The sequence below is a fragment of the Capricornis sumatraensis genome, chromosome 11 (genome assembly GCF_032405125.1).
Source record: "Capricornis sumatraensis isolate serow.1 chromosome 11, serow.2, whole genome shotgun sequence".
Classification (NCBI taxonomy): Eukaryota; Metazoa; Chordata; class Mammalia; order Artiodactyla; family Bovidae; genus Capricornis; species Capricornis sumatraensis.
In genome coordinates, this window is record NC_091079.1 from 34,049,669 (window position 1) to 34,071,626 (window position 21,958).

Genomic DNA, 21,958 nt, shown 5'->3' on the forward strand with positions numbered 1-21,958 from the left:
TCTTCTGTAGAAAATCATATATCCAGCACATAAATCAGAGAGGCTCTGGGCAGGAAAGAGGAACAGAATGAGGCTGACTTCTCCTCCATCAGCTATTTCTCCCTCACACTCCCTCCACCTCACCACGCAGTGGCCCCAGGCACCCCAGGGTTCCTTAGAACACAGTTGGAAAACCACCACTCTAGACGCTCTCTGATTCAAACATTGTACAGCTATTCATGAGCATTCACCATTCTAGGTATTCTTCCAGGTACCGGTATCCAACAATAAAAACAAGTAAGTCCCTGTTCTGACAGATTTCACATTTTAGGGAGATGCATGCTTAGAACTGCCATGTGCCAGTTCTAAGGGCTATTTGTGTATTAATTCAAGCAGTTCTCACCACATCCTTACCAGACAACTACTGCCACTAGACCCATTTTACAGAAAAGGAAACGGAGACTCAGGGAGATTAAATAAATCGCCCAACATCACATACTAGAAAGTGGAAGAGCCAGGATTTTGAACCTGGAGATTTTAGCTCTGGCCAACACGTCCTTCTGAAAACCTGCCCAGTTCTCAGAACCTCTGCTCTATGAGCTCAGGAGGTATGTGTGAGCCTTCCTGAGGCATGTAGGTTTCTCTGCCTGTCTCTCCACTTATGTTGTTGTTTACTCGCTCAGTCTTGTCTGACTCTTTGTGACCCTGTGGACTGCAGCCCACCAGCTTCTTCTTTCCATGGGGTTCTCCAGGCAAGAATACTGGCGTGGGTTCCCTTTTCCTTTTCAAGGCGATCTTCCTGACCCACGGATCGAACCTGGGTCTCCTGCATTGGCAGGCAGTTTCTTTACCACTGAGCCACCAGGGAAGCCCTCCCCACCTACAGGTTCAAACAAATCCCTTTAGCACCCAGGCCCTGCAGGGTTAAGACTCCAAGACTGGGCTCCAAGATGAAATTGGACTCTGCAGGGCTTCTAGTTGATGCAAGTGGCCTTCTCTACCTGAGGAACGCTGAAAGGCTCATCTCTGGGAGTGTGGAAGAATGTTCTTTGGCCCAGGTGCGGAGTTATTCTGGTCACCACTGCACTGCTTGGCTGGCTGTTAGGAAGATGAGTGGCCCCAGCAGCTCCGTGGTGTTCCCAACTTGACAGGGTGACATGGATACGTCAGTAAGCAGAGCATCAGCACCAAATTAGGAAGCTGCGTGGGGACACAGCCAAGTGAGTGCTGAGTAAGAGTAGAGAGCACACAGACCGGGAAACTCTTCCAGCAGGAGGCTGGGGAGGGAACTCAGAGGACATTTACACCCAGGCCACTCATTCTGCCAGCCAGGAAACTGAGGGCCTGTTGCAGCTATGTTCTTAGGCTCCAGCTGTGGCCTCTGAGGTCAAGAAAGGAGATGGGATTGAAGGTAAGCAGACAAGTCCATATCTCAGTCCTGTCCTTTACTGGGCTCTGTGACCCTGAGCACATGACATCTGAGTCTCTGTTCCCCATCCAGAAAAAAAGGAGATGATAATATCCCTCAGATACACTGTGAGGGTTGCAAGAGATAATTCATTCAACACATCCAATGCCAAGCAGCTACTCAATAATATTTGTTCCTCTCCAATCCCCTCTCCTGGATTGGGTTTCCCAGGTAGCACTAGTGGTAAGGAACCCACCTGAAAATGCAGGAGACATAAGAGACGAAGTTCTATTCATGGGTCAGGAAGATCCCCTGGAGGAGGGCACAGCAACCCATTCCAGTATTCTTGCTTGGAGAATCCCATTGACAGAGGAGCCTGGTGGGCTACCATTCATGGGGTCGCAAAGAGTCGGACACGACTGAAGTGACTTAGCACACTCGTATACTCGTTTTCAGGAATAGGCTCATTTAATTGAGACCTAACAGGTCTCTGTTTGGAAATGGGTTCCAATCTCATGTTTCTCTAATTGGCCAACAGCATCAACTTCACCCAGAAACTGGTCGAAAATGCAGACTCTCAGGCCCCACTCATCCCAATGAACAGAATCTGCATCTTAACAAGATCCCTGCCCCCACACATGAGAAGAACCATTAAGCATATTTTTAAATGAATAGACTTATCTTCCCTGGTGGCTCAGAGGTTAAAGCATCTGCCTCCAATACAGGAGACCCAGGTTTGATCCCTGGGTCGGGAAGATGCCCTGGAGAAGGAAATGGTAACCCACTCCAGTATTCTTGCCTGGAGAATCCCATGGACAGAGAAGCCTGGTAGGCTACAGTCCACGGGGTCGCAAGAGTCGGACACGACTAAGTGACTTCACTTACTTACTTACTTACTTACTGCTCTTGGCCATCGTTGATCCCATTTATCAAACTGTGGTGTTGGAGAAGACTCTTGAGAGTCCCCTGGACTGCAAGGAGATCAAACCAGTCAATCCTGAAGGAAATCAATCCTGAATATTCATTGGAAGAACTGATGCTGAAGCTGAAGCTCCAATACTTTGGCCACCTGATGTGAACAGCCAACTCACTGGAAAAGACTCTGATGCTGAGAAAGACTGAAGGCAGGAGGAGAAGGGGACAACAGAGGATAAGATGGTTGGAGGGCATCACCAGTGCGACAGACATAAGTTTGAGGAAGTTCTGGGTGTTGGTGATGGACAGAGAGGTCTGGCGTGCTGCAGTCCATGAGGTTGCAAAAAGCTGGACACGACTGAGCAACTGAACAACAAGAACAATGGATAGCCTACATTTGCTGAGACTCTGTTGCATGTCAGGCATGTGGGAAATGTTTTACAGGCATGGTCTTATCTATGCACAATCTCAGGAGGTGAGAATTCTCTCCAACCCCATTTCACAGATAAGGCAACTGAGGCTGAGATAGGTGAGTTCCCTTCATGGGTAAATTCTAGAGCCACACTGCAAACCCTGGGCCACTGGGACCCTGGTTTCCTCACTTTGCCACCCTGCTAGTTGGGACTAAGCTTACCCCTGCCTCTGTACAAGCTGGCCATGGGTTAATTTGTTTACTCCTTCCTCTCCTCTTGTGGGATCCCAGTGAGGTCTCTTAGGAATCTGTGAAATGGCAGTTTCAAGCCCTCCCTGGCCCCCAAGGTGAATTTCTGAGACCCTGGAGGAGCTGGTCAGCTGAACCAAGTCAGAGAAGTCAAATGGCTCTCTGCTCACCTGCACTGACTAATACCAAGGTCAGCAACCCCCAGGCAGCAAGAAGTGGGTAAGCTGATGGTCTGGGTACTGGCCTGCTCCCTGAGACTGGCCCTCCCCTCCAAACTGTCCCCTAGAAGAGTCAACACTTTGACCTGGTGAGCCTGCAACCCAGAAGGAAAAGAATGTGTACGAAAAAGGAAAGAGGAGTTCATGCGTGCACTCCCATGACAAAGGGAACACTAATCTTGACTGAAACCCCAGGCCAGGCTCTACGTGTTTTTATCACCCATCCTGCCTGCAACCCAGCAACTCCTCAAAACACTGCAATCTTGTAGTTCCATTGAGCACCGCCACCCTGGTATTTCTGCAGCCCTGGAAAACACTTATTTTTGTATCCATTATATACATCAGGAAATGATGGCTCAGAGAGACCTTGCAACTTGCTAAAGGTCACAGAGCAAGTTGTTATTATTGTTTAGTTGCTAAGTCATGTCGGAGTCTTTGTGACGCTATGGACTGTAGCCCACCAGGCTCCTCTGTCCACGGGATCCTCCAGAAAAGAATACTGGAGTGGGTTGCCATTTCCTTCTTCAGGGGATCTTCCCAACCCAGGGATCGAACATGTGTCTCCTGCATTGGCAGGCAGATTCTTTACTACTGAGCCACCAGGGAAGGCCTGTAAGGAAGGAGCAAGGCTGGGATCCAAATCCAAGTCTATCTGACTTCCCAGCACGGGTTCTTTTCACACAGGTGGCACCTTGAACCAGGCTCTGAATAGGCTTACCTCATGTAATCCTCACCACCCCACCCTTGGGGGCAGATGGCATTATCAGTGCAACTGAGGCAGAGAGCAGTCATAGGAACTGTCTGGGTCATACAGCTAGTTAGCTACAGAGCTGGGTTTCGCTACCAGGTTTCTCTCACCCTGTAGTTCAAACTCTTTCTCCTGCCAGCCCTGGGAAGTATCAAATCTAAAAAGCTTTCTCCAGGTTTCCCCAGGAGGGTCCAGGGTTTACTGACATGATAGAACTCTGTATTTATTTGTGGGAATAAATATAAAAGGTGAACATTTGCCAAAACGGGGGAGCGGATGAGCCACACATCAAGAGCATATTCTTTAGAGTGAGACTCCCTGGGTTGAGATCTCATATTCTAGCTGTGTGACTAGAACAAGTTACTTACCCTCTCTGGGCTTGCACATACCCATCTGTAAAATAGGACCAATAAGAATCCCTTATACACAGAGCTGTTATATGAATGAAATGAGGGGACTTCCCTGGTGGTCCAGTGGTTAAGAATCTGCCTTCCAGCGTAGTGGGTATAGGTTTGAACCCCGGTCAGGAAACTAAGATCCCACATGCCAAGGAATAACTAAGTCCACCAATCTCCAGAGCCCATTCACCACAACTGGAGAGTCATAAATAAATAAATATTGAAAAAAAAAAAAAGAATGGAATGAGGCTGTGCCTATAAAGTGCTAAGGCAGTGTTGGGGAAATACAGAGTACTCAGCCCGCCTGGGTCCCTATCTCCACTGTCATTTGAATTCCTCTCTTTCTGCACCCATAATTTGCACAGGGTATCCAGCAGTGTGTCAAAGACATAGTGAGGAGTGTTTGGGGCTACCTGTGAAATGTAATCCACGAATTCACTTCCCCAGTGAAGAAGTGAGAATGATACCGATCAGCGGGAACCTGGAAACCAACTCTAACTGCAGCTATCGAGAAAGAAAATCTCAGATACAAGATGAGTGTTGGCTGTGAATTGGCTGTTCTTTCCCCTCTCAGCCTTGGCTTCTTCCCCAACCATAAAATGGGGGGCTGGAGGGTGGGTGAACCTAGCCCCTGGCTGCTGAGGGCTACAGCTCCACAGGAGCGGGTTTGGTGGCTCTTCACCTCCCAGAGGCCAGACAACCTCTTGACGTGGAGCAGGGATGCGAAAGCTGTTTGGTGTGCACTTGAACCCTGACCCCACAGGCCCTCCCCTTCGGGCTGAGGCCAAGTCCTCCTCTCAGCAATGCTCACCGCAGCCTGCTTCTGCCGCCTTCTAGCTCACGGTGTGGCCTTGAGGTCATCACTGAGGGGCACGGCCATGGGCCTGGCTCAGCTGGCCGTGCTGACAGAGGGTGACGGCCACATGAGAAACTTCTGGGGACACTTTCAGTCACCGCCCCAAAGGCCAGACCTCAGAACCTATTTCTTCAAAATGCCACGTCCTGCCTCCAAAATGTTTCTGGCACTTTCCATGGAAGTGCCTGACATTCACCTCATTTGGCTCCAGACACCTTCTAGAAGGTCACGCACAGCAACCAGCCAGCACCCAGGATGCTGAGCCGTGGGTGGCAGGCCTGACGGTGGCAGCTGCGTCGAGAGTGGCCTTTTGACGGAGGCTTCCCCAGTCTCAGCCTTGGTGTCCCACCAAAATGAGAGAAGTGTGGACTAAATCTTGCTTTAGTTTTGACGTTGGAATAACTTTAGATTCACAGAAAAGTTGCAGATAGTACCGATCACTGGCTTCCCCCAGTGATACCATTTTACATCTCCGCGGTACTCTAGTCTCAACTAAGAAGCCAGCAGTGGCACATTATTACTGATTGAATTCCAGACTGTATTTGGATTTCACTCATTTTCTCACACATGTCCTTTTGTCTGTTCCAAGATACCACACTGCATTTAGGACTAAATAGTTTACAAAGTCTCCCGGTTCTGAAAACAAAGGGGCAGGAAGCCTTCATGTTTAAGGACTCCAGATGAATGCTGTGCTGGGTGACTTCGGGTAAATCCCTCATTCTCTCCGAACCTCGGTCTCTTCTTGTATAAACAGGGAATGATACCAATACTTCTTTATAGGATACTATGAGGTAATTATTTGTTAATTCATGTGAAGCACTTAGCAAGGCTCATAGTACACCATCAGCACTCTATTGATAAATCTCAGTGCGTAGAAATCCTAGACCAAAACCAGGATTAACCTTAAATACTATACACCTCCTGGCAAAACATCTCCCAGCACAAGAGCTGCTCCAAAAAGAAGAAATTGTGCTGTTGGTCTAGTATATCAAACACAAAGCGGACAGCACAAGACTGGAAAAGGCAAAGATCTGGAGCCACACGGGCCCAGCTTAGGGCCCAGTCCACTCACTCTGTGAACTTGGACTCACTGTTCAACCACACTGTTCAGCCACACTGTTCCACATCTGTTAAATGGGAACAGACGGTTCACTTTACAGGGTCCCTGAAACAAAGTGAGATGTGTACTGTAAAGCTTCTAGCAGGACTGAGCTGTGAAATTTGGCTGCATTTTCTTGGGCGCAGATGGTGACTGCAGCCATGAAATTAAAAGATGCTTGCTCCTTGGAAGAAAAGCTATGACCAACCTAGACAGCATATTAAAAAGCAGAGACATTGCTTTGCTTACAACAGTCCATCTAGTCAAATCTACCGTTTTTCCAGTAGTCATGTATAGATGTGAGAATTGGACCATAATGAAGGCTGAGAGCCAAAGAATTAATGCTTTTGAACTGTGATGTTGGAGAAGACTCTTGAGAGTCCCTTGGACTGCAAGGAGATCAGACCAGTCAATCCTAAAGCAAATCAGTCCTGAATATTCATTGAAAGGACTGATGCAGAAGCTGAAGTTCCAATACTTTGGCCACTTGATGGGAAGAACTGACTCATTGGAAAAGACCCTGATGCTGGGAAAGATCAAACGCAGGAGGAGAGGGGAACATCAGAGGATAAGATGGTTTGATGGCATCACTGACTCAATGGACATGAGTTTGAGCAAGCTCCAGGAGTTGGTGATGGACAGGGAAGCCTGGCATGCTACAGTCCATGGGGTCGCAAAGTGTCGGACATGACTTAGTGACTGAACTGAACTTGTCTTTTCCTGGGCTTTCCTAGTGGCTCAGATGATAAAGAATCCACCTGCAATGCAGCAGACACTGGTTCAATTCCTGGGTCGGAAAGATCCCCTGGAGAAGGGAATGGCTACCCACTCCAGCATCCTTGCCTATTCCATGGACAGAGAAGCCTGGGGTGGGCTACAGTCCAGGGGATCACAAAGAGCTGGACACCACTGAGCAACTAGCACTTTCCCTTTTCCTACCTCTGCTAGGAACCGCTAAGTCATTGACTGCTACCAGGATTTTCAAAGAATCCACTGAACTCTGATGTGGGCAGTTCCCAGGGGCCGGTGACAAAATTCCTTGTTTCTTCTGGTATTTTTTTTTTCTTTTGAGAGAAGGACCATGATTAATCAAATTACCCTCCCTCTCCCAGCCAAAGTTATGTTGAAAAACCATTTCCATAATTTTCATTGCTACAGTGTCTTTTCTCATCCAGAATGAAATTTTCATCCTAATTTCATGCTGCCTGTGCCTAGTTTTAAAAGGAAGTGTAAAGCTATCCTGGTGGTCCCTCTGACGAAGATTGTCTTAGGGGCCTATTTTCACAGAATCAGTCTGTTTTTACAGAAGAGCAGCTGGAGGGGCTGAAGAAATCAAAGAGCTTTACTCCTATTTCAGTCAGTTCAATAGCTCAGTTGTGTCCGACCCTTTGACTCTTTGCGATCACATGGACTGCAGCATACCAGACTTCCCTGTCCATTACCAGCTCCCAGAGCTTGCTCCTGTTTAAAGATGAGCAAATGAGAACAAGGGTCGCAGATCTGTTTGTTGAAGGTCAAATAGTGAAAGGGCTTCAGAACTAGGAAGAGACCCCAATCACAAGATTCCTGCTTCTGTATTCTTGGCTCTCTGACTCGGAGGCCCAATAGGCTCTGAGCTGCTGGAGGACATCCCTCCACTCACTCATCCACACACCCATCCATTTGCTGACCCATCCAATGATCCACTCTCCCACCCACCCACCTCCCACTCATCCATCCTCTCATCCACCCACTCACCCATCTACTCACCCACTCACCCACTCATCCATCCAATGACCCACCCGGCCACCCATCACCCACCCATCCACCCACTCACTCACCCACCCACCCATCCACTCACCCACTCATTCATCCATCCATGTTGCCATTGGACACCTTCCTGTGATAGACATTGAGCTGAGTACCAGAAGCCAGGGAGATGAAGACAGTCACAGTCCCCGACTTCACGGAGTTTTCTATTCAGGGGCAAGGACTGCGTCTTGGTCACGTTTCCCAATGATCTACCACAGTGCCTGCCACATGGTAGGAGACCAGTATATGTTTTTTGAATAATGGATCTCTCATCTTCAGTAATGCTCCCACCTTTATAACTGATATACTGAGTTGTTTTGAAGACTCTGATGGGGCTGAAGTCTCAGCATTTGTCTTGAACCATCTTCTCCAATCGTCATTCTTACCAGAAGTTAAACGGCCATGTGCAGACATAGTCACATTAGACAAGGAGTACAACGACCCAAGATCAGGTCCCAGCCCTTAGCTGCTTACTGCCAAGCAGCTGCTGAAAGACACTTGAGACTGTTTTCTCATCTGTAAAATGGAGCAAATATTATTTGACTTGTCTGTTTCACTTGGCTGCTGTGACTATTAAAGGGGAGAGAGAGAGAGGAGAGGGAGAGGGAGAAGGAACAGGGGAGAAAAAGAGTGAAACTTCTAGTATGATGTGAATAAACAGTTACTGAAATGTCACTTGAGTGATTTACATTAAGGATGTAAAGGAAAATAAAAGCGATCGGCTTTTTAACCATTGCGTGGCACACTCTCCTTCCAATCTTCTATAATGTATTGATAACTGGCTATGATTGCCCCAGATTTGTTTCAATCTTTGGAGAGATTAAATTTCTGGATTTGTGGCATCACATGTCATCCCAGCTAATCCTGACCCATATTTCCCTCCACTTGGTTCATGTAACAACAGTACAAAGAGGTGTTGTAACCTTAATTGCTTGCAAAGTGTTTCGAAATCCTTAGATTAAAAAGCCTGGTGAAGTCCAAAGTGTTAGCCTTCTGTGTGCCCAAGGAGTCGTGCTGATCCTCGCCTGGGTTTGTCAGGGCAGGGAGAAGTTGCACCGTATGTCCTGAGGATCCACAAACTTCGGGGTTTAAGGATCTTATTCATGGAATGACCCTAGTTCAACTCCCAGCTTCCTCGTTTTTTAACTACTCAGGCATTTGCCTATTCTTTGCTTCGTGCTTTTTCCATTTCTCAAGTTCCTGGGTCATGAGGCCTGAGTTGCAACTTTGGTGTCATAGGTCTCCTTTCCTGGGTGATCTCAGCCTGAGTCCTAGGAAAAGGCAATTGTGTCATCTGTAATTTCTGTTTGCCTTTTCATTTAAGCCCAGAGTGGATGGCTTAATGCTTATTCTAACTTTTACCATTAGAATCTGGAATTAAATTTCTGTCCCATAGCTTCCCTGATGGCTCAGATGGTAAGAATCCACCTGCAATGCAGGAGACCCAGGTCCAATCCCTGGGTTAGGAAGATTCCCCTGGAGAAGGGAATGGCTACTCACTGCAGTATTCTTACCTGGAGAACCCCATGGACAGAGGAGCCTGGCGGGCTACCGTCCATGGGGTTGTAGAGTCAGACGTAACACGTTCACTTTCACGGTGGTATCCCCTGGAGGGGTGCCAGGTGGGACTGAAGGGGGTAGGAGGGAGATTCTGGGGTCCTAGCCATGTTTCTTTTTTCTTGACCTGACTTCAGGTTAGACCAGTATGTTTGGTTTGTGAAAATTCAGAGCCACCCACTCCTGTGTTTTCTGTATATGTGTTACACTTTACAAACTTTTAAAAAATCACTCTGGATGCCAACTGACTTCATTTAGACTAGATTTTGTTGTCATAGTGAAGTTTTATACCTAATCAATTCCAATTTCTGTATTTGTGATTCAAAATAATGTTGCTTTTAGCTTTCCTACTAGTTCCACTTTTACATTTACAGAAAAAGAAGGCCTCAACTAATTTAATTAAGTCTAATGGGGTAGGAAAGGGTGGAGTTGGGCTCTCAACAGGAGGCCTTGTGACACCTTCAGGGATGGATGTGGACCTCTGAAATTACAACAGAATTCTGCTGGATACACATGGATGTTTTTCTGAGAAGTGTCCACAGTTTTCATCAAATTCTCAAGGGTCTGTGAAAGATCATAAGCCAGAGGGATTCTTACAACTCAAGACTTTTTCATATATGTATGTGCCTCTTCAAATGTTTCTCAACTCTTAAATTCAACTCATAGCCCTCATCAGCCTGATTTACCAAATTGGTCTCACCCCATCAAAATGAATTTGTCTACTTCAATGGAAAAAGTGAATGGGTTCAGCTTTGTCAAAGGTCATATATAATCATCAGCTGTTTACTTCATCTCCCCATTGAGATTCCAGGCCCGAAGCCAGCGACCTTTGCATCCACAGCATGAAACTACACCAGGTAACGGCGGACTGGACTCCAAAGAAGTCACTGCACCTAATTTACGAAACCAGATTTATTAAAATCTCTCTACAAGTCGGAAATGGCCGTCTCAACATATATACACATGTACAGGAAGGGTCTAGTGTTTCCAAGCCCCAGCAAACCCAGAGTCCTTAGCCGGGTCATGTATCACAGATACAACATTCAAGCAACCACGAGAGCGTTAGTGCGACAGAGGTCTCTGTCCTCCTTCTCCAAGTCCCATGATTCTGTCAAGGTAATATTGCCAATGATCATTCACATTTCACGTGGTCTTAGACACGCAGGTTATTCAGACAGACACAGACAACAAACAAGTGTCAGCGCGAAAACGACAACGAATGTAGAAAAGGTACGTTGTATGTACACAGCACACAGTACGTGAGGTATACACGGTATTCTCACAATGCATGTTAGTAGTTTGCCTAAGGCGTAGCCCTTAAAGGTGACTGCCTGCTTTTGTGCCATTTCTCAGAATACAGTATGTTTGGTTTACCCGTTTAACCACCGGATTTCAGTACTGTCTGAGACATTTACTGATATTTCATCTGTTTTTTTAATGCAAGTGGCAGTTTCTAAGTTCTATCTTCCGTAGGTAGTGAGTTCCCATCTCTGGAAGCATTCAAACAGAGGTTGGAGTCCCACCTGTGAAAGAATTTGGGGGGTTCGGTGGGGTACGGAGATTTCTACATTGGGAGGTGGTAGAGAAAGGAAAGAAGTTGGACTAGATGCCTTTTAAAGTCCCTTCCGACCTTAAAGATTTGGGGCTTGCTATTTCACTCCATATACCGACGAAACAGATCCATTCATAAACCACACCACAGATGAAATATTAACAACCTGTCATGCAAAACTGCAGACCAGACCCATGGGGGTGGTTAAAGACTAATTCTGGAAGTTAGTCTGAGAGCCGTCTAAGACTATCCAAAATTTACTTTCTCTGAAGCACAAAAACTTGCTCTTGGGAGAGAGGAATCTTCTTATCTTTCTCCTCCTAGACAAAATGCTCCACCCTGAGATGGTCTTGGGGGAAAAAAGGAAAGGATAAATGCTAACATATTTGAGGGGAACCAAAACAGCTAATGGTTTCCAAGTGCTCAAATTCTTTTTAAAAGTCTCCAGTCTCTCTGTCTGAGCTCAGAGTTCTGAAACAGCCAGGAGCTTGAATCTTTTGTGATACTCTTCCACCATTAGCTGGTATAAGTGCTTTTATAGTGAAAGGGGAGGTCAGAAAGAAGGCTTTAGTGCAAATGGGGTCTTGGCAGGACACAGAGGAGAGATGATTCTGGGTTCATGGTTCAGGCAAGCTTCTATGCCCCTGAAAACAGTCTGCTCCAAAAACATGAAGAAAGGGCGAGTGTTAAACGAAACCAGGAAAAAACAATTTTCCAATCAGAGAAGCTGGGGGTAGCGAAAGCCTGGCTACCAAGGACCAGTTTGAAGATGGCAGGTTTATTGGCCCAGGTAATCTGTCACCCTGTTAAAAATATAGTTATTGCCCAAAATGCCATTGTGTGATTCATTTCCTCTCCCTTTAGAATGTTCACTCCATCACACGCTGCAGGATATTCATACTCCGTGCCACCCAGAAAAGAGGTGGAACCCCCCAAATCCAACAAAGGGATAGTTGGCGAAGGTTCACTGAGGAAAACTGTAGGGCAGCCAATCAGAGTGTACGCTGCTCACCTCCTCAGTCACGCATCCAGAAGATGAGAAAGAAGGGGCGCCATGCTGAATTCAACACCCACAGTCTCCACGCCATCACCTGTCTGGTTGGCCTCACGCCGAAAGGCCTGTCCATCTTTAGAAATGGAAAATGCCATGTGTGAGAATTATGAGGTTTCTGAGGTTTGGGGATTAGCAGAAGAAGGAACTGATGTCACTGTCCTCCTGGTACTCTGGAACAATCTGGTCGGAAGTTCCTACTTCTGAGTCGACGTACCCAGGTTCCAAGACAGACTCAAACCAGGGATGGAGTAAGATCTCTGGGGCAGTGAGTCTCTCCGAAGGCTCCCGTCTCAGGAGGCTGCGAATGAGGCACCTGGCTTTGGGAGAAATGTGGTCAGGAATGCAGAACTGTCCACGTCGGATTTTGGAGAAAAGGGCACTGGGGTCTGAGTCATGGAAGGGGTAGCGCCCCACCAAAAGGGTGTAGAGCATCACCCCAAGGCTCCAAACGTCCGCTGCCTTTCCGGAGTAGGTCCCCGTGGTGTTCAGAATCTCAGGGCTCACATAGGCTGGGCAGCCGTGTTTGTCTGACAAAGCGTCATCTTCTCCCTTGATTATGTGTGTATCTTCAAGACTTTCCAGTCTGAGCTGGGTTCTGTAGAAGACATGAAACAAGCCATTACTTCCAGATCCAGCTGCTATGAAAAACAAGGCCTTCCTTCCCAATAATAGGGCCCACAGGCACTCAACGCAGAGGCCCAAGGAATGCCAGTTACCCCTTCATCCAGTAAGCACAACCTTGCAACCTACCCAGGAGGACTCCAGATTTCACAAACCAATACAAACTGCAATAAAAATTAGCAAACTATTGAGAGAACACCTGGGGTGGAGGGTATGATGCAAAGCCCCAAATACTATTCATGATGCTAGAGCTTAGAAGAAATATCCTAATAGAGGTTACACAATCTACTAAGTGCACATTGCAGCAGTGGGAGCCTGTGTCAGGAGAATGCTGACATTTCTCCAAAAGCTGCCAGGGAAGAACAGTTTGCCTACTGCTTCAGGGAGAGCCAGAGCATCCTACAAGCCGATCTTATCTCTTATCATGCCACTGACTGCCAGGGTCACTAGGACCGATGCTTGGCAATACAGAACATTACAGAACCTGGAGCCCAAGGTCACTGATATTGCACACGGATTGTCAGCACTCCTGTTCACATTGATACACACACACAGACAATTCTGTCCACCTGAGCCCAAGCCCACAATGGCCTAGACTCAGGAAAAGTATGAGGAATGTTAATTACGTATATTGGGATATTTAATTGCAAAGAATGCCAAGACAAGAAGGCAAAGAAAGCAACTGGTGGGTTTGAAAGATGCAGGACGCCTAAAATGCCCATGTACATGTACACATGCACACACACACCCCCTAGGATGGCATAGCACCACCTGAGCTCGTTTACCCAGATAGGGATTCATGTGTTCAGGTAACAACCAATCTGAAACATCTTCAGTCAAGGCTCTCAGGTGAAGCTGCAGGTGCCTCCCTGTTCAGATCCAGCCACTCATGCCTCCTGGGCTCCCCCAAAGCCCAGAGCCATGTGGGGAGCCTCCAATATCTGGTGGCCACTGTGTCCCCCCGCCCCAAGTTTCTCTGAACTAGCCCTGTTTCAGTAAATCGTTGGTTGAGAAGGATGCAAATATTTGGTACAGGCTACTGGGTCAATTCCTTTTCCTCTTAAAGGTCTAGTTGTTTTTTATTTTTTTTCCTTCCTGCCTTCCTGTTCCCTGGAGTGTAGTATACATGTGCTAACTTCAGTATGTCCTCAGCCTGACCTCCCCCGTCGTTATGTAAAATACCCATTGGTTCTGTAAACGGAAAATATGACTCAACCCACACCGCCTGCCGCTGATTGGTTCCTGTAGTACTAAAACCCTGCACCTGTGCTGCTTACAGGGCTAGCGTCAGCCTGCCATTGCTTAACCCTCGGGTTGCCAAACTCCACGCACATGACATTCGCCTGTGCAATGGCGGATTTCAAAAGTAAGCAAGGAGGTGTGTAAGGCATGTTTCAGAAAATACATCACCATATCAAAGGAGAGTGTTCCAGGAACTGGAAACTTCTTCATTGCCAACACTTTGCTTTTCTTTGCTAATCAGTTATGTTCCAATAACTCTTGCAAGGTCAGATACAAAGCCAGGTTTTCTGGCAACAACCCTGTACATTTTCATAGGATCTGGAGTTAAGGCTAAAATGGCACAGCTACAGCAGGAGAGTGCACACCCACCTGTGCAACTGGACAGTGGTATTGCTCTTAATCTTTCCACAAGGGATGTGGCCCACCTCCTAAAACCAGGTAAGGTTTATCTTCTGCAGCTTCCTGACTTCCCTTGTCTGAAACCTCAACTCTGAATCTTAATGTCTCATTATTGTCTTATCAGGCTCATCTTGTTCTTTTATGAGGTAAGCCATGATCTATATTTAGCAACCAATTCCATCCGGCTTCCATTTCTTATTCAACTGTGGCTATTTTCTGAAGATGTATCTAAACAAAACGCCTAAAAAGTCACTGGACAAAGTGGAGAAAATATTGGGGGTCAAGCATGACACAGAATAGAAGCGTGGGGTGAAGGAAAGGGAGAGGTTTCTGCAAATACGACAGTCTGACCAGTTCTGTGACACTTCCTAGGTACCAAAAAAACAAAAAAGGCACTCAGTATAAACAAGGATTTTAAAATGTCCTCTAGGAATCGATGCTGTGAAGGGCAGGCTGACATTTGTACCGGAGAAGAACTGACCTTTCTGACAACAATGGGGAATAAACCTGATCCCGGGGTGGAAGTGGGGAGGGTAACCTGTCCTCACGTGACATCCCACAAATGCACCGAGGTGTCCCCAGGCCACATCCACAAGAGTGCAGGAAACCCAGCTGTGGCCTTGGCTCCTTAGGCGAGAGGACTTCTCAAGACTGACTCTGGGACAACTGAGCCCTTGATGTTGTTCTGAGCCAACGCACCACCCCTAACTGCTCAACCTGCACCCTCGTTTCGGCTCCAAAAGGCACAGGAGGGGTTGTGGAGGCCGCTCACCTCTCTTCGGTGGAGAAGACAAACTTCCTAAGCTTCAGGTCCCCCAGCACAATGGCTGACTGGTGGCAGTGGGCGACGGCAGAGACAATCTGCTTGAAGAGCCGGGCGGCCTCCTCTTCCCGCAACCTCTTCCGGCTGCGCACATAGGAGTGCATGTCCCCAAAGTCCCTCTCAAAGAAGACGTAGGCCTTTGTTTCCCCAAGGATCACCTCCACGATGCCCGTGATATTCCTATGTGATGGCAGCTGGATGTAAGGCCGGATTTTGTCCTGGTAGTGTTTAATGGGAAACACCTGCAGAGAGAAGTGGACCCACTTAGGAGGCTAGAGAAGCAGAGACTGCCTTCCAGCAGCTGGGCTGCAATTCTCAATGTGGGAACTCTGGTTGACATGGGACTTCCCAGGTGGCACTAATGGTAAAGAACCCATCTGTCAACGCAGGAGACATAAGTGATGGGGGTCTATCCCTGGGTCGGGAAGATCCCCTGAAGGAGGACAAGGCAACCCGCTCCAGTATTCCTGCCTGGGAAATCCCATGGACAGAGGAGTCTGGCGGGCTACAGTCCAGGGGATTGCAAAGAGCCGGACATGACTGAAGTGACTTAGCATGCATGCACACACCCCCATTAGCTCTTCAACTCCACTTTATGCAGTTGCAGCTACCCCTAACACCCCCAAACCAGAAGCATCTAGGGCTCTGGGCTAGCAAATATCCAAAGAGCCACCATATGGATGGTTTCTCTGTATAGCCTTCCACAAGCTCCAGAGAGCTAAGCCCTGAAGTCTCCACCCTCTGTGGCCCTTGCTCACTGGCGGGTGCCAAGGGGCTGATGGAGGTCCCTCTGTTATCTGCAGGAGCAGTCCCTGGAAAGACATGACCTCCTGCAGGCCAGGAAGGGCACAGAAGGTGGTGACTATGCAGCTTCCAAGTGGAAGCAAGGGGTTGGAGAACACGCAGCTCTGTCATTACTGGGAAGGAACAAATGACTCCAACCTGCCTGGGCTGACTCAGGTATAAGCAGTCTTGAGGTAACATTCCCACAGGAGGGATTCGTTTATTTATCTCCCTCCCCGCCCCCCCACCCCCACCCCCCGACCAATTCCCACCCCCACCTTCACCCAGGACACCAGTAGCATCTCCTCTAAGAAGCTGACTGGTCTCTTTAAGGGCCTTTTGTTTAGTCCGGTTACTCATATCCTAGACTCAACTGGAAACGGTGACACACGGACTGTCACCATCTGGATTCGGCTATTATCTGCTCAGAGGAACTGGAAGGGGTTGCACAATGACCAGACCCACCCCACCTCTGAGGCCTGGCTGCTCTGTCACCAGCTCGAAGAAATCTCTCCGCTGCCCCCCTCCTCCCACCCCTAGCCCACACTCATACTCCTCCCAAAAGAGCTCTTAGCCCCAGCGACCCAGAAGAGAAGAATTTCCCCCCCTTTAAAACTGGGCTTGATCATGCATCTGAGTTTTCATTCGGGCCGGCCAGTAGATGGCAGCAGCGAGCCCAGGGAAGTTGGGGGGTCAGGTGAGTTGCAGAAAACCCAAGAGTGACTTTAACTGAAGGGTGAACCTATCTTTCAGGTGAAAAGGAGCAGCCCAGGGGATTATCAGAAATGTCTGAGACCGGGGTGTTCAGCTTGCAAAAGGTAGATGGACTGTGGGAATGTTCTGCGTCTACTGGCGCAGGAGGAGAGCGCGGGGAATCCTGTTTCTAGTCGTTCCTCCAATTGGATGGCATCCCTTATGTTCAAAGGAAAATCGCTGGCCGGAAAATCAAGACATGAATGGAAGCGAGGGTTCCTAGCCGGCGCGGGCTTTCCAATATTTCCATTCTGGCCAAATCTCCCAGCCCTGGCTGGAAGACCCCCCCACCCCCCACCCCAGACTGCTCTCTGGGAAAGAGAGTTCCGGTTCCAGCGCGGGTTCCAGCCGGAATCCCCAAGATCTGCGCCCGACACGGACCTCCCGCCCCCTGACCACCCATAACTGAGCCCGGGTGCCTCGCAGCCCCGGCGAGAAAGCTGCCAGCTGCTCCAAGCTCCAAGCAGGCACCCACTGCAGGGCGCCCTTCCAGAACGAGGGGCGGGGGGACCGAGGAGAATGAGAAAAGGAGAATGGCACGGCCCTGGGATCCATTTCAATTCCACAACTTATATGGAGCGCCAAGCACTAAACTGGGCGCTAAGAAAATAATATCTAATAGATATAAAGCAATTAAGCACCGCACTTCCTCTTGACCGCCGAGTTCGAATTATACCACTTCATCCGAACCTCACAATTCCCAGTAAGGAGATCCTGGTCAAATGCTGCCTTCCCGGGCTCAAATCCACTTAACCGCCTTGCCTCAAGCCCAAACGCTGGCGGCACCTTCGGCTCCCAGGCGCTGGCGGGCGAGACCTCAAACACTTTTGCCTGCCACCGTGTTCCCCCTCACCCGCGACCTCCGCCGGGTCCCGGCCCCCCGGGTGCGTACCTTGCAGCGCAGCTCGCGGCCGGTGTGGATGCACAGCGCCCGGGACACATGCTCGCGCTCAGCCAGGGGCAGCAGCAGGTAGTCAGCGATGCGGCTGGGCCCCGGCGCGCTCCCGGAGCCGCCGCCGGCCCCTGGAGCGGCGGGCGGAGGCTGCGGGCTGCAGGGAGAGCCAGGGGGGCTGAGGTAGTCCGGGGGGCTCGAACACTCGGAGAGACGTGGGCACTTGGCCGCCACGGCCGCCGCGTCGTCTGCGTCCAGCAGGCGTTTGGCCGGGGTGCCCCGGCCGGCGGCGAGCAAGGCCGGAGTGCGGGGCTGCGAGACGCCGTTCATGGCAGAGCGCACGGGACCGACCCGCATCCCGACCCGGGCCGGGGCGGCCCCTGCTTTATAAGTCCTCGGATCCGCCCGGAAAGGCGCGACGGGCGCCGCGACTTACTCCAGCCCGGGGGATGGAGTTTGCAGACGGAGCTTGGTTCTGCCCCCACTAGGGGCAAAGCTGGAGCCGCTCCTGGTGCACGAGGGGATCACGCTGGCAGCGCGTCCGCGGCGCGGAGGCCGGCTCGGGTCTCCGGATCCTCGCGGGTACCTGCTCGGGGCGCCTCGCAGAACGGCGGCAGCCGCCGCTATTGTTGTCGAAGCTGCCGACAGTCGGGGAGGCAGGGGCGGCCGGCCTTCCCGAGGTTCAGAGCGGCGAGCACAGGATTCCGCAGCCTCGCTGGAGCCACGGAGCAAACACACTTCCCAGAGCAAGAAGTCTCGTAGCGAAAGCCAAAGCAACTTTTCCGCGGCGCTCGGAATCCGGCGCGCTCTTGGGCTCCCGGCGTGAGTGTGCGCGAGCGAGACGCTCTCGGAGAGAGTGACTGAGTGTGAGTGAGTGTGTGCGCCGCACCGATCCCGGCCAGTGCACTCCTCCTTCTCCTTTTCCTCCACCTCCTCCGCCTCCCGGTGACTCACGCTGTATACACACACACTCACAGGCCGGGCTGTGTAAACAGTTGGGAAGCCGGGTTGTGCAATGAGGTGGCTGCGACGACTCCGGCCCTGCCGCCGGGCGAGCAGTCACCGAAGTGGAGGGGGAGGACAGGGGCGGGGGGGCGGCGGGAAGGGGAGGTGGAGCTGGGTCGGCGGGGGCGAGGGGGGTGGCCCGAGGGCTGGGATGCTCGGGGCTGAGCGCGCTCCGGCGCAGGTGGTGAGTTCTGAGCCCGCTAGGGCGCGCGCACACATTCCCCCCAGCTCCCCCCAAACCCTCAACAGGCTGGTCTAGGCAGGAGGCGGCGCGCGCCCTCCCGCAGGCCGTGGACTCAGCGCTGGAAGCCGGGGGAGGAGGCGGAGGAAAAGTTCCCGTGACGTCAGGGTCCCGGGGAAGTGGGCGGGAGGGGAGGGGCCGCGGGAGGTGAAGCGACCGGTGATTGGTGCGCGCTCCTCATTCACTCGGAGCACAATGGACCGCGGGCGCGCGCACCAGTTCTCCAGCACCCGCCGCTCGGTGCGGCCGCGGGGTGACTCCTTTTGCCCCGGGGGATCCCCTCGCCGCCCCGCGCCTGGGGACCTCGGGTTGGAGCTGTAGGCGTCGCCGAGACCCGGCGGTAGCCGGAGGAAGGGAGGAAAGAGAAGGTGATGAATTCCAGAATCACTCATTCACCCCCACGCGGTAGTTCCGGGGAAGACCTATGCGTGGTAGTGTATGTGACGGTTTTTTTTTTTTTTCCTTTTCCTGCCCCCTCCCAGCTCTAATCCCCAGCGTCTGTTCGCTTCCACAAATAGAACCTTCTGTTGGATGAAATAAAAGCAAACACTAGGCCTTCTGCTCTCCACCTCCACGCCCCTCCCGCGCCTGCCGCCCGCCCGGATTGCACGGAAATAGCTTCTCCCGGCTCCCCGGCCGCCCCTTCGCGGTGACTCGCAGAAAGAGCTTCCTGAGCCGTGGCCGGTGGGAAACAAAGGATGTGGGGAGAGGGCGGAAGGGGCCCACGTGGCCGTCTCCGAATTCCTGTCCCCTCCCCGTGCCTCCTCCGCAGCCTCCACACGCGCAGCAGGGTCTAGAGCCCCGGGGCTAACCCGGTTCCTTGGTGACCGGGTAGATAGTGATACTGCCTACACCCAGGCAGTCCTGCCGGGGCGTGTGCATGCACTCGTGCAACCTGATTTGCGTGAGCGCGAGATGTGTCAGACCCTGCACAGAGCTCCATGAAAAAACAACCTAGACGCTGTCGCTTTTCTTTCGAGAACCAGGTCAATTCGGAGTCCCTGGACACAGAACATAGATAACTGATCAGAGTCCCTTCTGTACTTCTGCTAAATGCTTCATTTTCTAAAACCAGATCGAGCCCTAAGGATAAATCCTTTTCCATATTAAGTCTCCATTCATTCAGCAAGCACTAATGAAGCATCTCCTAAACTAGAGGCTGAGGATTAAGAAGATGAAAATTAACAATAGCTAACACTAATTGAACTCTGTAGCGTGGCAGGCTCTGTTCTTAGCGCTTGACACACTGATGTTTTACAACTACCCAGTAGTTATTTTTTGTCCCTTTTCACAGAGAAGCCTGCAAAGATTAAGTTACTTGCTGTGGTCAAATTCGCTACTGAATGCATTCAAGCTCTTAAAGCATTTGTGGGGACTCAAAGTAGAAATTACAATTTGTAGAGTTAGGTAGGATTCCATCTAGAAAGCATTTGACCTGGGGGGATATTTGGGATTGTAAAAGATTTGCATGGAGTGAGGGGGTGGGGAGGTGGGAGGGTGGGCGGGGCAGGTAAGACAGGATGTGGGGAAGGATCAGGTAGAAGTTAAGAGGCGAGATTGGCTATAAGGGTGGAGCTGAACCTGCAGAAATCTACGGAGAAAATCTCCAATGCCTGCTGAGAAGGCTGCACTTGATATTGTAAGCAAGAGAGAGTCCACCTGAGGTTTTCCTTCTTTCAAGTTCATTTTGTGCCAGTTATTTAAGATCCACTGAGCTGCCCACTGATGCTGAAGCTGAAATTCCAATACTTTGGCCATCTGATATAAAGAACTGACTCATTGGAAAAGACCCTGATGCTGGGAAAGATGAAGGCAAGAGAAGGGGATGACAGAGGATAAGATGGCTGGATAGCATCAGGACTTGATAAGCATGAGTTTGCGCAAGCTCCAGAAGTTGGTGATGGACAGGGAAGCCTGGCTTGCTGCAGTCCATGGGGTCGCAAAGAGTCAGACACAACTGAGCGACTAAACTGAAACTGACTGAGCTGCCCACTGGCCATCATCACTTGGATGGCAAACTCAGCAAAGGCCATCAGCCTCTTTGTCTAAGGTGTGCACCTCCTTCACTGCCTCTTCTAAAAGAAAGGCATTGCCACCATCATCCCTGGGGACAGAATCCCTGGCAGTCATTTCCCCTTGAATCCACCTTTTTTTCTGTCCCCTACTGGGTTGTCACTGGGTCCAGTCCTAGTCCTGCTTGCTCTCAGAGACATCCCCTGGCCATCCCTGCTCAGCTCCCTGGGGTTGCCCCGCACAGACTTTTTCTCATTCTCCCTCGCCCACTGGCTTCCAGCTCATTCTGCCCAGAATGAGGCCCTGGAGGAAGATGGGAAGGTGCTGCTCTGGGCCCTGGCTGCACCTCCTCTGTGGCCCAGCCACCCCTACCTGCCTTCAGCCAGCCCCTGTGTGTGGCTCTCACCAGGTGCTGCCAAGATCTCCCTACAAGACTGAAGGATTTATCCACCCATGCCCACCCCACCCTCTACGCTGGGGGCGCTGAAAGTGCCTTTTGGGAGTTTTGGAAATTGCCTTGACTGAGTAGGGCTACCTTGCTCAAGTTCACACTCCATTCCCAGGAGGTCCAATGACAGGTGACTGTAGAGTAAACAGGTCCAGCCTCCTTGCCCAAATGTGAGCCAACTCTGAAGGGCATCCCAGTTTCAGCCCACCCATTTAGGGTCCACTGAGTTCATCCCTGAGATTGCCTCCAGCCTGGATCTTCTCTCCATCCAGTCCTATTCCTTCCTTCCCCTTCCAAAGGCATTTCCATAATAAACCTCCTGCATTCTAATCTCTGTCTGAGTCTGCCTCCTGGGGGGACCCAACCGTGGTGCCCTCTGCCTCTTCGTGGTCCTAGCTTACTCTAGGCACTCTGGCTCCTGGGAATCAAAAGACACCAATTTCCTCCCTCCAGCCCTAGAGTGAAAGCTGCTTCGTGATGTGTTGCTCATCTCCGGGCTGCC

At 50.4% G+C, this 21,958-nt stretch overlaps 1 protein-coding gene across 1 annotated transcript; it reads right to left on the reverse strand.

Annotated features, from left to right (window-relative positions):
- Positions 1 to 10,567: 10,567 nt before the first annotated feature.
- Positions 10,568 to 18,577, reverse strand: TRIB1 (tribbles pseudokinase 1). Its single transcript, XM_068983524.1, has 3 exons — positions 17,750 to 18,577; positions 15,271 to 15,563; positions 10,568 to 12,831 (listed from the first exon to the last, which is right to left on the reverse strand). Exons 1-3 carry the CDS (start codon positions 18,104 to 18,106, stop codon positions 12,366 to 12,368), a joined length of 1,116 nt encoding a protein of 371 aa, XP_068839625.1. The 5' UTR covers positions 18,107 to 18,577; the 3' UTR covers positions 10,568 to 12,365.
- Positions 18,578 to 21,958: the final 3,381 nt, after the last annotated feature.

Coding starts and splice junctions, on each gene's coding strand:
- TRIB1 (XM_068983524.1), bottom strand. CDS start 18,106: ATGCGGGTCGGTCCCGTGCGCTCTGCCATGAACGGCGTCTCGCAGCCC. Junction 15,564..17,749: donor GCCGCGAGCTGCGCTGCAAG/GTACGCACCCGG, acceptor TTCTCTCTGCAG/GTGTTTCCCATTAAACACTA. Junction 12,832..15,270: donor GTCTTCTCCACCGAAGAGAG/GTGAGCGGCCTC, acceptor TGTCTTCTACAG/AACCCAGCTCAGACTGGAAA.